The sequence below is a fragment of the Lutra lutra genome, chromosome 2 (assembly GCF_902655055.1).
Source record: "Lutra lutra chromosome 2, mLutLut1.2, whole genome shotgun sequence".
Classification (NCBI taxonomy): Eukaryota; Metazoa; Chordata; class Mammalia; order Carnivora; family Mustelidae; genus Lutra; species Lutra lutra.
This window is the reverse complement of record NC_062279.1, coordinates 172,763,280-172,782,054: the sequence shown is the minus strand read 5'-3', so window position 1 is coordinate 172,782,054 and position 18,775 is coordinate 172,763,280. Positions and strand designations below refer to the sequence as shown.

The window sequence follows — 18,775 nt, the reverse complement described above, 5'->3', positions numbered from 1 at the left end:
TAGGTTAAGCAGCTGCCTTCGGCTCAGGTCATGATCCCAAGATTCTGGGATCGAGCCCCGTGTCAGGCTCCCTGCTCAGCAGAGAGCCTGCTTCTCCCTCTCCCTGCTACTATGCCTACTTGTGCTCTTTCTCTATCAAATACAGAAATAAAATCTTAAAAAAAAATCACTAAGTTGGTGAGGCACTGGTGGGGTCTGAGAGGACTCCAATTTTTAAAAAAGTTCTAGTGGGGGTAGAATTCTATCAAATGGCACCAGCAAAAACATTATGACTTGGTGAACCTCAGATGATGGTTGGCATTGTTGAGCCATGAAATATTTTTAAGTGAATACATTAGGTTTTTTTTTTTTTTTTGGACTGGATGCTATTATTAATAGACTACGGTATAGTGTAAACATAACTTTTATGTGCACTGGAAAACCAGAAAATTCATTTGATTCACTTTATTGTGGTATTCACATTATTGTGGTGGTCTGGAACCAAATCCTCAGTATCTTTGAGGTGTGCCTGTATTTTGAAGCCATGTTATTAGGTGCTTATAAATATAGGAATTATATATATATATGTATATATACATATATATATATATATGTATATATACATATATATATATATATTTTTTTTTTGAGAGAGTGAGTGCATGTGACCCTGAGTGGGGGTGGAGGGGCAGAGGCACAGGGAAGGGGAGAGAGAACCTAACATGGAGCCTACTCGGGGCTCGATCTCACAATCCTGAGATCATGACCTGGGCTGAAATCAGGAGTTGGATGCTTCACTGACTTAGCCATCCAGGCACCCCTATTATATCTTCTCAATGAATTGAACTTCTTATCATTATGAAATATGCCTTTATCTTCTTAGCTTAAAGCCTACTGTGTGGTATTGGTAAAACTTTCTTTCGATTAGTATACAGCACATAGTTGAATCTGTACTGAAGATACAGAATCTAATTGAAGTCTTTAGTCTGTTTACATTTAATGAAATAGTTGGGTTTAAGGCTATCATTTTTCTATTTATTGCACCCATTCCTTACTCTTCTTTTCTCGTCTTCTTTTAGAGGAGTTATTCTGTTTAGTTTCTTACATGAAATTTTTGTACCATTTTGTATCCTTATTTAGTGGTTCTCCTATATATAGTTATGTTACAATATTCATCCTTGACTTACTACAGATCAGCTTTAAGTTTTGCTTTTATCACTTCCCAAATAATGCAAGACTACTTTTGTTCCTTTTGCCCTTTGAGCTATTTTGGTCTTACTTCTTTACATGTTACTATCTCTACACAGCACAATTACTGTTGCTGAACCCAGTCAGTAGTACTCTTTACCCTTATCCTGATTTTCAGTGCTCTTGATTCCCTCTTACGGATTTGAGCTTCTATCTGTGGTCATTTTCTCTAAGGCAGAAAACCATCTTTTAGTTTTCTTTTTAGAAAACTTTTCTGTTTTTGTCTGAAAACATCTTTGTTCCATTTTTACTTTTGTAGGATACTCCCACTAGGTAGGCCAGTCTAGCTTGGCTGTTTTCTTCTTTTAGCTCTTTAAAGATGTCATTTCATTGTCTTCTGACATCCAGAACTTTTCTACTAAAAAGTCAAATGGGAGTATCTCTATTGTTTTCTGAATCTAATATATATATAAATGTATGTAATGAATGTATGAATGGATGCAATGAATGTTATATATATATATATATATATATATATATAGCCTGGGGCACCTGGGTGACTGAAAGTCACCCCCCCCTTCTCTGATGGATGTTAAGGTGTTTTTTTCCCTTTATTTTTGCTTTTCAGCAGTTTACCACAATGTGCTTAGGTGCAATTGTCTTGGAGTTTACTAACTACTTGAACCTGTGTGGGTTGAGGTCTTCAAGTGGTTTTGGAAAATTCTCCCTTGTTACTTCTTTCATGTTCTCTTTCTTGGTGTCTTTTTCTGGTACTCCAATTACACTATGTGAGATCTGTGGCTCTTATGTCTCTTCCACTTCATTCTATTTTTCCTACTCTTTTAAAGAAAATCTGTGCTTCAATCTGGATATTTCTAATTGACTTCTCTTAGAGTTCACTAACCCAGTCTTCTACTGTTGAATTTACTATTAAACTCTTCAAATAAGTTTTAACTTTTAGCTACTGTACATTTTCATTTTAAAATATCCATTTGATTCTTTTGTATTTTTAATAGAGTTTATTTCTTTGTTGAAATTATCCATTTTCTCATTAATTTTCCTATCTTTCTATTTTCATTAACATTTAAAATAGTTATTTAACAGATTTTGCCTGCCTACTCTATCCTCTTGGACATCTGGGGGTATGACTTCTATTATCTACTTTTCCTTGTTTATTAATCATATTTTCTTTGCATGGCATTCTTTGCATGGCTTGTAATTTTAATTGTATTCTGGGCATTATTTTTTATCGAAGCATAATTAACATACATTATATTAGTTTCAGGTGTACAACACTGATTCAACAATTCTATACATTACTCGGTGCTCCCACAAGAAATGTAACCACCATCTTTTACCATACACCCTTATACTACTGTTGACTATATTCTCTGTTGTGTAATTTTCATTTCTGTGACATTTATAACTGGAATTTTGTACCTCTTAATCCTCTTTATCTATTTCACCCATATCCCCACCCAGCTCCCTCTTAGGAATCACCAGTTCTTTGAATTTAAGTGTCTGTTTTCTTGGTTTGTTTGTTGGTTGATTTATTTGGTCCAATTTGCTTTTTAGATTCCACATATAAGTGAAGTCATATAGAGAAGTTATTTGCAAATGACCTGATAAAGGGCTGGTATCCAAAATATGTACAGAACTTATAAAACTCAACACCCCAAAACAAGTAACCAGTTAAAAAACGGGCAGAAGACATACAGATAGCTAACAGACACATGAAAAGATGCTCAACATCACTCATCATTAGGGAAATACAAATCAAAACTATGATGAGGTATCACCTCACACCTGTCAGAATGGCTGAAATTAACAACAGATGTTGGCGAGGATGCGGAGAAAGAGGAACTCTCTCACACTGTTGGTGGGAATGCAAAACTGGTGCAGCTACTCTGGAAAACAGTATGGAGGTTCCTCAAAAAGTTAAAAGTAGAGCCACCCTATGGCCCAGCAATTGCACTACTAGGTATTTACCCAAAGGATACAAAAATACTGATTCAAAAGGATATATGCACCGTGATGTTTATAGCAGTATTATCAATAATATACAAATTATGGAAAGAGCCCAAATGTCCATCGACTGATGAGTGGATCAAAAAGTTGTGATACTTTACACAGTGGAATATTAGCCATAAAAAAGAATGAGATCTTGCCATTTGTAATGACATGGATGGAGCTACAGAGTATTATGCTAAGCGACAGAAGCCAGAGAAAGACAACGTGACGTCACTCATATGTGGAATTTGAGAAACAAAACAGATGAACATGGAAAAAGGCAAACCATAAAACAGACTCTTCATTATAGAGAACACACTAAGGATTGCTGGAGGGGAGTTGGGTGGGGGAAATGGATTAAATGAGTGATGGGGATTAAGGGGGGCACATGTTGTGATGAGCACTGGGTGTTGTAAGTGATGAAATAATTCTATACCTGAAACTAAATTACACTGTATACTAATGAACTAGAATTTAAATAAAAACTTGAAACTACAGTAAGTGAAATCATAGCATTTGTTTTCTTTGATTTATTTCATTTAGTATAATACCCTCTAGGTCCATCTACGTTGCTGCAAATGGCAAGATCTCATTTCTCATGACTAATAAACCATTGTATGTATGTATGTATATATGTATACACACACACACACACACACACACATATATATATATATATACACACATACATACATACATACATACACACACACCACAGATTCTTTATCCATTCACTTATGGATGGACACTTGAGTTGCTTCTATACCTTGGCTACTGTAAATAATGCCGCAAAAAACCCACAGAAGTGTATATAACTAATTAATATATGAATTAGTGTTTTTGTTTTCTTTGGGTAAATACCCAGTGGGATTACTGGATCATATGGTACTTTTATTACTGTGTGTCATCTTTGGAGAAATGTCTGCTCATGTCTTCTGCCCATTTTTTTTTTTTTAAAGATTTTATTTATTTGACAGAGAGAGATCACAAGTAGGCAGCGAGGCAGGCAGAGAGAGAGAGAGAGAGAGAGAGAGGAAAGCAGGCTCCCTGCTAAGCAGAGAGCCCGATGTGGGACTTGATCCCAGGACCCTGAGATCATGACCTGAGCCAAAGGCAGAGTCTCAACCCACCGAGCCACCCAGGCACTCCTCTTCTGCCCCTTTTTAATCAGCTTTCTTTTTTGGTGTTGTGTAGGTTCTTCATATATTTTTGGATATTAACCCTTTATCAGACATATCATTTGCAAATATCATCTCCCTTTCCATGGGTTGTCTTTTTGTTTTGTTGACGGTTTCCTTTCCTGAAAAAAAACTTTTTATTTTGGTGTAGTGCCAATAGTTTATTTTTGTTTCTGTTTCCCTTGCCTGAGGGGACATATCTAGAAAAATGTTGCTGAGGCTAATGTCTATGAGATTACCGCCTGTGTTTTCTTCTAGGAGTTAGGTCTTTAATCCATTTTGATTTTTTGTGTCTGGTGTAAAGAAGGTGGTTCAGTTTTCCAGGCACCATTTGTTGAAGAGACTATCCTTTTCCCATTGTATATTCTTGGCTCCTTTGTCATAGATTAATTGACCACATAAGTGTGGGTTTATTTTTGGGCTCCCTCTTCTATTCCTTTTATCTATGTGTCTATTTTTGTCTGGGTATTGTATTTAAAAGAACTCTTATTTATAGGTTCCTTTTCTTATGTTAGAGTGACAGGATAAGAGGCTAACATGTTAGTCTCTTCAGTATTTGAACTGGGTGCAACTAGGTTGTAGTTTTGGTTGATTCAGTTGACTTTGAGTTAAAATGCATCAGGGGCAAGACTTGAATATTCATGTTAGGTTTTAGTGAACTTTGTATCCTAAACACTAAGACTGTGGAAGAAGACTTCATTCTGCTTTTCCATCCTAGCTTTCCATCATCCCGTGGGCCCACAGATGGGCACGTGTCTCATGGAGAACACAGCTGAGACTTTGGGGATCCTCCATCTGTAAAGCCAGCTCACCAAGGAAGGGCTTTTCTCTCTGGAAACTAACTTGTCTAATCATCTATATCTTCCTAGCTCTACGATCTCTCTAAATATAGGATGTTTATAGTTTAAGTTGTTGAAATTCTACTCCGAAGCAGAAGTCCGTTGGACTGTAGTTTTCAATGAACATTTTTTTCTTACCAATTAAGAGTTATACAGAGACTGGCTGCTCTCCCATTTACTTTCTTTTCTCCATACATCTTTTTACCACCCAAAATATGCCATACCATGGGAATCATGAAACAGTGGCTTAAACTATATGTATTAGGAGAAATGAACTGGAGGGCACTCTTAGATTCTACCACCAAGATAACTGTCTTTTTTAAATTTTTTTCAGCATAACAGTATTGATAACTGTCTTTTCAATAGTAATTTTCAAGGTCTGCCTGCTGTAACATTCCTTTGGTGATGATGGGGTAATTTATTGTTGGAACATAATTGGAACCTATTTTGGAGCTATGGTGACTAGTTGATAGCAACTGGACAAACTTAATTTTATAATAATAAAAAAAAGCCTCTCTGAAAAACTAAGGTTTTAGATTTTAATTTTTTAAAGAAAGTACTTAAAAATCTAGATTAATTTAAATGGTTTTCCAGTTCAGATCAATGACTATCTTTCTATGTTTAGTACATTTTGGTTAGTAAACCTATACTTACAAAGATGAGAACTAAGTCATATAAAACCCTGCACAACTTTATTGAGTACAAACCAAGACTTATATTTTTTCATGTTTGTATTTAATTGAGAATTAAAGGTAAATCGATCATATACCGGAATGTGGATAAAATATTTTCCAAAGCTAAACTGTTATAATACATTCTTTCAAATTCAGAGAATTTGAAAATTACTTTAAAAAAAGAAATAACCTGAACCATTAAAGGCAGCATAATGTCATTCTGAAGGAGAGTGGGGACACAGGTGATAAAGAATTGATCCCTATACCATAGGTTTCATTCAGTGGTGTCCCTCAGGGATGTACAAATATGGAAAGGTTTAATTTTTACCAGTAACAATGAGGGACCTTTGTTTATTTCATCTTTCCTCTTCTGCTTAGTGGAGAAACTTAAAATTGCTCAGTAATGATAGATTCCTCAGTCCAACCCTTTCTGTTTTTGTCTTTCTGGTTTGAAATCTAGCCTGGTTGAAAATGTCTATTTCTGAGTTTCTTTCTTCCCACTTTGTGCACAGTCTTCGGTGCGGCTGCCAGGAGCTGCCCATGACAGGCAAGCGTGGGGCTTGCTCTCTGCCCATACCATTCAGGCTGCTGGTGGCAGGAGGGTGTATGCAGGGATGGGGTGTGGAGGTCCGGTTTGGTGTCCACTTATACTCAGGTGAGAATGATGGCAGTAGTCCCATTCTTTTGGTCTCAGTTGCTTCTCTATCCAATGCTGACAGACTATGTCTGTTTATATCTGGTACCCCAACGAGGAGGATGCTATATGGGCTTTGGCTCCCTGAGACTTGTGGGAATTGACAAAGCCTACCACAGGCAGCGTTCCCTTTGGCCCGACTCTAAGATATGGGGACTGCCGCCTTGTGTGTGAGGTCCTGGAATCTTCTCTTACCTGTCTCAGTCAGTAGTAACTAGAACTCTTTGTGTTGGCTCCCCACACTGGCCTGGCCTGACTCCCCTAGAGCAGCCTACCAATGCCTTTCTCTCAGTAAATTTCTATGTCGTCCACTCCAAACTGATGGATGGAGTGAGACGCCGTCTGCATCCCCCACAGCTCCTACATACTTGGAGGCAGCTCCCTTAATTCTGTAAGGAAAATTTTCAAACCTCCCAGTTCTTCAAGCCAGCAGAGTAGTTGTTCTTATCTACTTTGGTCAAGAGACAGAACTTCACCTAAGGTCCAGGGTCAATGCTCGAATGTCACAAGCAATTCTTTTGAGGTATTTCAAATTTGGAAGGATGACAAGAAGAAAAGCCATCCTCTCCATAAACACACATAATGAAGAGAGACGGGACTGAGAGAAATCTGCTCTCTCCAAAGGACAATGCTCCTCTCCCCCTTCATAAGGAGTTCTTACGGACTAAGTAGGTGGGGCAGGTTGGTGGGGAATATTCCGCTAACCCTTCATACTTTGAGGGGGAGGGGCTGAGGCAGTTCCCTGCAGATAATGACTCTGACCTTAAGTGTAAGCTGTCTTCTGTTAAGAGCAGTCCTGGTCAAAATCCCTCCTTGGGAGTAGGTAACGGTCTGAGTAAATTCCAGCAAATTCATATCTAGCAAATGAATATATACTCTACATTTTACAACGTGTGTTAAGAATGAACTCAAAAACCCTTTATGACTTTAATATCTGATGGTGTGAATCTAGTCCTGGTGCTCTTCCACATTTAGACTGTCCTCATCATTTTCAAAGGGAAGGATTTCCAATATTATAGAAATGTCCATTATGAGTAAAAACATTTTATTCTCATTTGAATAACTTAAATCACAACTTAATAATAACTAATGGCTGTGTAGTCTTTTATAAAGAACTCCTATCACATTTGGTTCCTACAAACTACCTTTACATTTATTCAGTATTTACTTATTGTCTATGGTTATTATTTCCCCCATTTTAAAGCATGGTGCGGTTAGTTAACTGCCCTGTCAGAACCAGAGTTTTAACTCAGGTTGTGAAATTAAACTTTTGGGTTTTTCCCCACAGTGGATGCTTTCATATAAGAAAGTGATGTCTTCTAATGTAGGACGTGTCTCCCGAGTCAAACCTCAGAGGGTAGAACTGGACACAGGTACTGGCCCCTTACTCTAATCCGTCCTTGTGATCAAAACCCAGTGTACAGACAGCTCTGTAGGATGAACGGGCACAGGCTGCATGACTCCAGGGCCTCAGGCCATACCCCAAAGGACAACTTGTAGGAGAGGAAACTGGAGAGATCCAAACACATGAAACATATAGGTCCAAGTTCCCCTGGGTACTTAAAAATGAAAGCTTTGTTTGGTTCCTGAATTCATCTGTAACATAGGGTTACTACCTGTAAAGCCTTTGAAAATACAAAAACTTTGTCATTCAGCAATAGTGAATTTTCTTGCCAAAGACTTTAGCCCTAGGGAAAATAATATGCCATATTTTGCAACCCACAGGGGTCATCATGACTTCTAGAAGTGCCACAAGGGAGCGCAGAGCAAGGAAATTGGAGCTCAAAAGCGACACCTAGACGCCTGCTGTTACCATAGTTACAAAAGGAAAGGAAGGAAGAGATGTACTATTTCCCATAAGTAGTGAGGTTAAGTCTTGCCTGATTTGGGATCACTGGGGTGAATAATCCTAGCCTTACCCACAGGGTTTCATCATGGTTGCCGTGAGTTTCAACATGAAGCAGGGAGCAGGAAGAGGGATAAATCATTTGTTTACACTCACGAAGCTGTTCCTGATGTTCCATCACGTAACCTTTACTCTCAGAACCTGCTGAAACGTGCCGGCTTTATTCACTCCCCTACCAGCAAATTCAAAGAATTAATGGTCATGACTAATTTTAGTTCGTTTGGGTAGGACATGCCACAGGGAGATAAAGGAGGGGAGAATGTCTCTCTCATTCCTCAATTTCTGAGGCTGGATCTGGACAGTGGGGGTGGAGAGCATCACAACTGTGACTCCCTAGGGCATACCATGGAACCTGTTCTGACTCATCTTCCAGTCTGAATCTCTTCTCCCGCACCCCTGCCAGACTGTGTTATAATCCCTCCTCCGAGGACAACTTTCTTGGTGATGCTCTCATTACAATTTGGGCGGGGAGAGTTCATCTTTAGATCATTTTGAGAGATAACAGTGATTACCACAAGTAACATAAACACGTACTATGGACTGCTGTAGGTGAGACCCTATAAAAGAGCTCTGGAGTCTCATTTCATCTTCCGAATGACCGCAGGAGCTAGATAACTAGCCTCTTCATCATCTTCTCCAGAGGAAGAGACTGAGGCTCAGGGTAGTAAGGAAACTCCTCCACTATCATGCGGCTATGAAATAATGTCAGAACCCAGGGCTCTGTGAGACCCCAAAACTAGTGAATGCTGAATTCTAGTGAATTCTTCCAACTTCTTTACCCAGCACTGAAACCTGTCTCTGTGTACTTTCTATCCACTGGTCTTAGTTCTATCCTCTGAAGACCCGTCTGTGGAAAAAGTCTTAAACCCTTACCCCTACTAGATCATCTGATATTGAACATGGCTTTTGGGACTTTCTGTGTTGTCACTGTTTTTAGATGTCCATTCTTCAACCCCGTAAGCCATCTGTTTTCTCTGGGCTCTCTGGGTTCCCTGCATTAGCATTCCAAGAGGGCTCCATGCTCTGCCCTCTATCCTACACTCGACAGCCATGGTGGGCCTTAAAATACATCAGATCACTGCAGTCCTCTGCTTAGAACACTCTGTGGCTTCTCAGGTCATCGAAAGCAAAATCTCCGCAACCAACTTCATGATGCTAAAGCCCAAGACAGGACCTCCTCTCCAGTCCTCTCCCCTCCTGCCCATACGGTTCCCTCAACATGCCAAGCGTGATCCCAACTGCTCTCCCTGGAACAGTGAGGCCTTTTCCTTCCTTCTTGTAGTCTTCTCCACAGCACTTACGATTTTCCTTCTTTCCTTCATTTTTGCCTGCCCTTTCCCTGTGACCCCACAAGAATGCAAGCAAGCTCTGAAAAGCAGGGAGTTTTAGTTCAAATCTCAGGTTAAATCCTAAGTGGTGCACAAAATTACCATTTCACAAGGGTCAGCCTACCCTGTCCCCAGCACTAAGAGCCTCCCAGGGCCCAGCAGCATTCAAGAAGTAGCAGGTAAATAAGTGAATGACCTATACACTGATACTAAAAATGTTACAGAGCTTTTATGCACTTTGTTATCCTCAGTAAGAACTTCCCTATCAACTGGCCAGATTTCTGATAGCATGTCTTCCTAATCCTACCGGGAGCCTAACAGATATGCAAACAAAGATTAAAAACTCTTGTAGACACCAAATCTAGCTTTGAACTGTAGGAGAGTTTCCTTGAAGCATTCACCAGTAATTTTAAGCTCCTCCATCTGCCTCCAGACATCCTGTGTTGAGAGGGGCAACTTTGTATCAACTGCTAGAATCTATTTGGATTCAGGATAAGGTCCTTTCTTAAGCTCAATGCAGGCAATGGTTTTACACAACCACCTGCTACAGAATGACCTACTTATCTTACTACCCCTGTGTTAAGACAGAAGAGTGGGTATTCTTTGGTAAATAATATTCCACTTGAAAAATCTGTTAATTTGTAGCTTTTAATGAACACGTAGCTGAAGATCACTCCAAAGACAAATTTTTTCACCCCTCAGGGCACTGTTTCCTATTGGTGGATTTGACATCGTTCGGTGATTGACTTTAACAATGGTTCAGTCACTGTGTTAAAAAATTGCCAAAAATTCTAGTGTCAAGACATGGAGACACTATGATTGAATACATTACCCGGTGTGAGGAAAATCAGTCTGCTCACTGTGGAATGACACAGTAATCCTCTCTGCTGATCACAAGGTGTTGGGGGAGTTGTCGTCAAACCCCAGTCATCCCTTCAATTACCATTTCAAATTATTCACCGTTAATTTGCAGTGCTGCTTACGGAAGGCTGAAGGTTTTGTTCTCACACATTGAGGGCAAGGAGACAGTTTAAAGGTTTTAAATAGACACAGAAAAGCCAGTATTTTTTCCCTCATTCAAAATAATTAAAAGTCCCTTTAGAATCACACATCAACAATTCTCACAGTCATCCACAATTTCATATAAAGCATGAGTTTTTTTATACCCACAACAAAACATGGACCTGCAGAAGTTTTCAAACAATCCTCCAGCAGCTTCATGCGAGTCTTCTGGAGCTCTGGGCTGTCCCATTCGTCTTCCTCGATGCCCCAGTAGAGATCTATGACCTGGAAACCAAAGGATGAGGCAGGATTAATTTACCTGCAGGAAAAATTCATTTACCTGTGGGTTTTATTCTTATTTACAATGTTAAGCTAACGTGACTTTTAACTCTTCTCTTTGCAGCATGTTTTCCCTTAAGAGGGAATATTTAAGATCTGCTCAAATAGATATGCTTTTCATCCCATGATGGGCTAGGGATGAACATTATAATTTCTTTTGTTCCTTATTATATTGTTGACATGGCCCCAGAGAAAATGAAATGTTAAATGTCAGAGGCTTTGTGGGGGCAGACTTTCATTATATTGAAATGGTAACAGAATTTCAAAAAAAATGTTTGGAAGCACCTGGGATATGGTTACCACATTATTTGAGACAAAAAAAATAGTCTATAATATTACTATGTATCTTAATATGAGAAGTGGGGGGCCTGGGTGGCCCAGTTGGTTAAGAGTCTGCCTTTGGCTCAGTCATGATCCCGGAGTCTTGGCATCAAAAACCCCACATTGGACTCCCTAAGCAAGGAGTCTGCTTCTCCCTCTGACCCTCCCCACTCTCTTGTATGCTCTCTTTCAAATAAATAAGTAAAATCTAAAAAAAAAACATCAGAAGGGAAAAAACACAATGGCAATTAATATATATTGACCTAAAGGCAAACACTGAACTTTCTTAAAAAAATAAAAAAACCTTAAAAAAGCCTGTTATGATGCTTTATCCCACAGAGATAGACATTTTGTTTATGTCTGTTTCATCTGAAAGCAGTTTGGCTTTCATCAATACATGTCTGAAAACCATGTATTGGAAACAATGAAAGGTGGTATGCCTTAATGAGAAGTGAGGATAATAGGATCTTCTATCTCCTTACTTCAAAGACTACGAGGGAAGATTCTGAGAGTCTATAAAGACATTTACAAGCACGCTCTTTTGAAAATCTGCTATGAAGAGCAATATGGGTTTCATTCCCTTTACTCAATGGCTATTCTGCATAAATAAAGTAAATGTTTCCAATTGCAGCTTTGAAGATTTCCTTTCTTTGTTTCCCACAAGCAGAAAAAGAACCTCCCCTCCTTACTCCTGGCTGGCACGGGCATTCAGAAAGATGGAAGCACAGAGGATGGGTTCTCCCTTGTGCCCCAGGCAGATCTCAGGGACACCTCTTGACCATGGCCCTGCATGGTTGTGTCTGCATCAGATCTTTGTCGATTTGCGTTTGAGTTTTTAGATGGCTGATAAAGATTTAACAACCTCTTAAAAAATATTCCTATGGCTTCGTCCGTAAGTTTTATAATAAATGAAACTATCCTACTGGGAGGGAGGGCTCTTCCCTTTAATCTACCTTAGAGGGTTTAACCACACTATCAAGGAAGGGACTATCTGAGATGATACCTTCAGTGTCCTATAAGGCAGCCTGTAGCTGTGGCTATTTAAAAGTAAATAATAGTTTAAGTCAATTCAAGTACTTCATAGCCACATGTGGCTACTGACTCTCATGGGGGAAAGCACAGATACAGACCATGTCACCATCATGGAAACCATAGTTTGACAGTTCTGTAAATTACTGAGATCACTAGAACAAGACATTTTTGGCCATCTGCCAAGAAACTGTCAAACCCACAAATCTGCAACACGAATGGTAACTCTTATTTGTGCCTCACACAAACTGACCATCCTTCAGAGACCCTATTCTCCATCCTTTTGGCTACACCATTTGGACATACCTGAGGAAAGGTCTGATTTAGAACAGATGAAGAGAAACAAATGGTAAACATAAACAATATCAAGGATAATATCACAAAGCTATAAATATATATGCCTGCTCGTCTCTCACCTAAAAGTACTGAATTATAACAATATAATTAGATTTGTAACATATATAAAAATGTTACATATATAACAACAGCACAAAAAGGGAACAGAGATATAAAGGAGTAATCTTTTTATAACTCACTAGAATTAAGTTGGTATAAATTATAAGTAGATTCTGATACAACATGTCTTAAAATAACTATGAAGAAAATAACATACAGTGAAAAACTAAAGGAATTGAAATGTCACACTAGAATATGTTCACTAAACATGAAACAAAAAAGTAAAAGGAACACAAAAGATATGAGAAAAAAAGTAGAATGGCAGATGTGAATCCAACTATATTCATACCATTAAGTGTGAATGAGTTAATACAACCCAAAGCAGAAATTGTCAGACTGGATTAACAGTATATGCTTATGCAGTCTATAGACATGACACTTTAGATTCAAATAGGTTGAAAGTAAAAGGATGGAAAAAGATACATCATGCAAGCAGTAACCATAAGAAAGCTCACATGATTACTGATATCAGCCAAGAGATTTTAAGACAAAACGTAATGAGAGTTAAAGAAGGACATTTTATAATGATGAAAAGGTGGATTCATCAAAAAGATATAACAATTATAAATGTATATACAAAACAGTCTTTTTAAAAAATTTTTTTAAAGATTTTATTTATTTATTTGTCATAGAGAGAGAAGCGAGAGTGAGCACAGGCAGACAGAGTGGCAGGCAGAGGCAGAGGGAGAAGCAGGCTCCCTGCCAAGCAAGGAGCCCGATGTGGGACTCGATCCCAGGACGCTGGGATCATGACCTGAGCCGAAGGCATCTGCTTAACCAACTGAGCCACCCAGGCGTCCCGTTTTTTTTTTTTTTTTTAAAGATTTTATTTATATACAAAACAGTCTTAAAATACCTTAAGTACAACTGACAGAAGTGAAGGAAAAACAGACAATTCAACTATATTAGTTAGAGACTTAAATATCTCACATTCAAAAATGGAAAGGATGACTACGAAGATGATCAATTAAAAAGTCAAAGACTGGAACAATATTATAAACTTACTAGATCTAACATATTTATAGAACAATCTACCCAACAAAAGAATATACGTTCTTTTCAAGTATACATAAAACATTGTCCAGGATAGAACATAGATCATAAAACAATCCTCAATAAACTAAGAGGGTTTTAAATGATATGAAGTATGTTCTCTGAACACAAGGCAATGACATTAAAAATCAGTAATGAAGAAATTTGGGAAATTCATAAATATGTGGAAAGCAACATACTCCTAACCAAAGAGTCAAAGAAGAAATCACAAGGGAAATTAAAAAATACTTTGAGATGGACAAAGACACAAATACCAAAACTTACGGGATGCAGTTACAGTAGTACTTAGAGGGAAATTTATAGCCATAACCACCTATATTAAAAAGATCTCGGGATGCCTGTCACTCTGTCTGCTTGTGCTCTCTCTCTCTGACAAATAAATAAATAAAATCTTAAAAAAAAAAAGATCTCAAACCAATACTCTTTCTACCTTAACAATAGAGACTGAGGAAGACACAAAGAGAAAAACATTCTATACTCTGGATTGGAAGAATAAATATTGTTAAAATGTCTATGTTACCCAGAGCAATCTATGTATTCAATGCAATCCCTATCAAAATACCATCAAGTTTTTTCACTGAGCTGGAATAAATAATCCTAAAATTTGTATGGAATCAGAAAAAAACCCACATAGTCAGAGAGATGTTGAAAAAGAAAACCAAAGCTGGTGACATCACAATTCCAGACTTTAAGCTCTATTACAAAGCTGTAATCATCAAGACAGTATGCTTATGGCACAAAAACAGACACATAGATCAATGAACCAGAACCCAGAATCCAGCAATGGAACCTCAACTCTACGGTCAACTAATCTTTGTGTAACAAAGCAGGAAAGAATAGCCCATGGAAATAAGATGGTCTTGGGGTCCCTGGGTGGCTCTGTCGGTTAAGCAGCTGCCTTTGACTCAGGTCATGATCCCGGGGTCCTGGGATTGAGCCCCATGTCAGGCTCCCTGATCAGCAGGGAGCCTGCTTCTCCCTCTCCATCTGCCTGCCACTCTGCCTACTTGTGCTCTCTCCCTCTCCATCAAATAAGTAAAATCTTAAAAAAAAAAAAAAAAAAAAAGAAAAAGGAAAAGAAAAAACACGGTCTCTTCAACAAATGGTGTTGGGAAAATTGGACAGCCACATGCAGAAAAATGAAACTGGACCATTCCTTACACCATACAGAAAGATAAACTCTAAGTGGATGAAAGACCTAAATGTGAGACAAGAATCCACTAAAATCCTAGAGAATATTAGCGGCAACCTCTTCGACCTTGGCCACAGCAACTTCTTGCTAGACATGTCTCCAAAGGCAAGGAAAACAAAAGCAAAAATGAACAATTGGGACTTCATCAAGATAAAAACTTTTTGCATAGCAAAAGAAGTAATCAGCAAAACTAAAAGGCAACCTATGGAATGGGAAAAGAGATTTGCAAATGGCATATTAGATAAAGGGTTAGTATCCAAGATCTATAAAGAAGTTATCAAACTCAACACCCAAAAAACAAATAATCCAGTCAAGAAATGGGTAGAAGACATGAACAGGCATTTCTCCAAAGACGACATCCAAATGACCAACAGACACATGAGATAATGTTCCACATCAGTTGAAATTAAAGAAATACAAATCAAAACCATAATTAGATACTACTTCACATCAGTCAGAAGGGTAAAATTAACAAGTCAGGAAACAACAAATGTTGGCAAGGATGTGGTTGTTGGTGGGAATACAAGCTGGTACAGTTACTCTGGAAAATGCTATAGAGGTTCCTCAAAGCTAAAAGCAGAGCTACCCTACAACCCAGCAGTTGCACTACCAGGTATTTACCCCAAAAATACAAATGTAGTGATCTGAAGGGGCCCTTGCACACCAATGTTTATAGCAGCAGTGTCCACAAGAGCCAAACTATGGAAAGAGCCAAAGCGTCCATTGACAGATGAATGGATAAAGAAAATGTGGTATATACATCAGCAATGAATATATGCAGCCATCAGAAAGGATGAATATTTAGCATTTACATGGATGTGGATGGAACTGGAGAGTATTATGCTGAGCAAAATAAGTCAGTCAGAGAAAGACAACTGTCATATGGTTTCACCCATATGTGGAATATAAGAAACAGATGATATAGGGGAAGGGAGGGAAAAATGGAATGGTAAGAAATCAGAGAGGGAGACCAACCATGAGGGACTCTTAATATAGGAAGGAAACAGAGGCTTGCCAGAGGGGAGGTAGGTGGGGTAACGGGGTAAATGGGTAGTGGGTGTTAAGGAGGGCATGTCATGTGATGAGTACTGGGTGTTACATGCAACTGACAAATTACTGAACTCTACATCTGAAACTAATGATGTCCTATAAGTTGGCTAATTGAATTTAAAATTAAAAAAACAATAGAGAAAGAAGAGCAAGGTAAAGCTAGCAGAAGGAAATAATAGATAATGGACATTAATGGACAAAGAATAGAGAATAGAAAAACCAATAGAAAAAAAAAATCAATGAAACCAAAAGTTGGTTCTTTGAAGAAAACAAAATGGACAAAACTTTAGCTGGATTTAAAAAAAAAATTGAGAAGGGATGCCTGGTTGGTTCAGCCTCTGACTTTGCCTCAGGTTATAATCTCAGGCTCCTGGGATCAAGACCCACACTGGGCTCCCTGCTCGGTGGGGAGCCTGCTTCTTCCTCTCCTGCCACTCACCCTGCTTGTGTGTGCTCTCTCTCACAAATAAATACAATCTTAAAAAAGAAAGAGACTCACAATATCAAAATCATGAGTGAAAGAGAGGCCATTACTACTAACCTTATAGAAATAAAAAATTATTAGAGAATATTATGAATAACTGAATGCCAGTGAATTAGATTACTTAAATGAAATGGACAAACACCTAGAGAGAGATGAGTCACATAAACAGACTCAAGACAAAACAAAAAAAATGTCAACAAAAATGAGAAAAGAGATTAAATAGTGATTTAGAAGGAAAGCATGGGCCCAGATGGATACACTGGTGAATTCTACCAGTTCTTCAGTATCTTCTAAAAATTAGGAAAGGAGAGAAACAGTTCCCAACTTCTTCCCAACTATGAGACCGATATGAACCTAGTACCAAAGACAGATAAAAATATAAGAAAATGACAGAGCAATATCTCATGAATATAAAACTAAAGGAGAGGATAGTAGAATACTCAAGTGTATTCAAGAGTACTTGAAAACCTAATCCAGCAGGATATAGAAAGTATTATATAACACAGCTAGGGGGTATTTACTCCAGGAATGCAAGATTGGGTTAGTATCGGAAAATTAACTAATGTAACACACTATATACCAAAAAAATAAAGGGCAAAACCCAAATGGTTAATCTAAACAGAGACAGAAAAACATTTGACAAAATCTAATACCCTTTTGTGATGAAAACACAAAAAATGAGGAACAGAAATTAGCTTCCTCAACCTGAATAAAGGGCCTATGTGGAAAAATAAAAACAAAACCACAAACCAAAAATACATCTAATAGCATACTTAATAAAAAAATGAAAGCTTTCCCCTGAAGACTAGGAACAAGAGAAGGCTATTCATTCTCACCGCTCATATTTAACACTACATTGGTGGTTCCAGCCAGAGCAATTAGGCAAGAAAAAGAAAAATCCATCCAGATAGGAAAGGAAGAAGTACGTCTATCTTTATTCATAGATGACACAATCTTATATATTGAAAATCCTAAGAAAGTAACTAAAAAATTTTAGAACTAGGGGTGCCTGGGTGGCTTAGCTGGTTAAGTGTCTGACTCTTAGTCTTGGCTTGGGCCATGATCTTGGGGTCGTGAGACTGAGCTCTGCATTGGGCTCATGCTCAACGTGGAATCAGCTTGGGATTCTTTCCCTCTTCCTCGCCCTCCCCCTCTATCATTCCTTTTCCTCCTACCCACACTTGCATGTTCTCATTCTCTCTCTAGAATAAATAAGTAAAATCTTTAAAAATAATGTTGCGGGGGGTGCCTCAGTGGCTCAGTGGGTTAAGCCTCTGCCTTTGGCTCAGGACATGATCTCAGGGTCCTAGGATTGAGCCCCACATCGGGCTCTCTGCTCAGCGGGGAGCCTACTTACCCCTCTCTCTCTCTGCCTGCCCCTCTCCATACTTGTAATCTCTCTCTCTCTCTCTGTCAAATAAATAAAATCTTAAAAAAAAAGCAAAAAACAATGTTGGAACTAATGAGTTGAACAAGGTTGCAGGATACAGGATCCTGTATATATAATATAAAAAAATCAAATGTACTTCTGCACACTAGCAATGAGCAAACAATTCCATTTAAAAGACCATCAGAAAGAATAAAAAGCTTAGGAACAGATTTATCATAAGAAGTGTAAAAGTCAGGGCACCTGGGTGGCTCAGTGGGTTGAAGCCTCTGCCTTCGGCTCAGGTCATGATCCCAGGGTCCTGGGATCAAGCCCCACGCGGGCTCTCTGCTTGGCGGGGAGCCTGCTTCTTCCTCTCTCTCTGCCTGCCTCTCTGCCTACTTGTGATCTCTCTCTGTCAAATACATAAATAAAATCTTAAAAAAAAAAGAAGTATAAAAGTCATACTGTTGAAATTATAAAACACTATTGAAAGAAATTGAAGATGATCTGAGTAAACTGGAAGACATCCCAAGTAAATGAACTGGGACACTAAAGATGGCCATACTTCCCAAATTAATCTTTAGATTCAGTGCAATCACTATAAAACTCCCAACTGGCTTACTTACAGAAACTGACAAGTTGATTTTAAAATTCATATGGGAAATTCAAGTGATGCTGGATAGC

At 38.4% G+C, this 18,775-nt stretch overlaps 1 protein-coding gene across 1 annotated transcript in view; it reads right to left on the bottom strand.

Annotated features, from left to right (window-relative positions):
- Positions 1–18,775, bottom strand: part of NWD2 (NACHT and WD repeat domain containing 2) — a 182,051-nt gene that overhangs the window by 79,525 nt on the left and 83,751 nt on the right. The window contains exon 3 of the mRNA XM_047719087.1: positions 10,967–11,083. Within this exon, the coding sequence (XP_047575043.1) occupies positions 10,967–11,083 (117 nt within the window). The remainder of the gene's footprint in view (positions 1–10,966; positions 11,084–18,775) is intronic.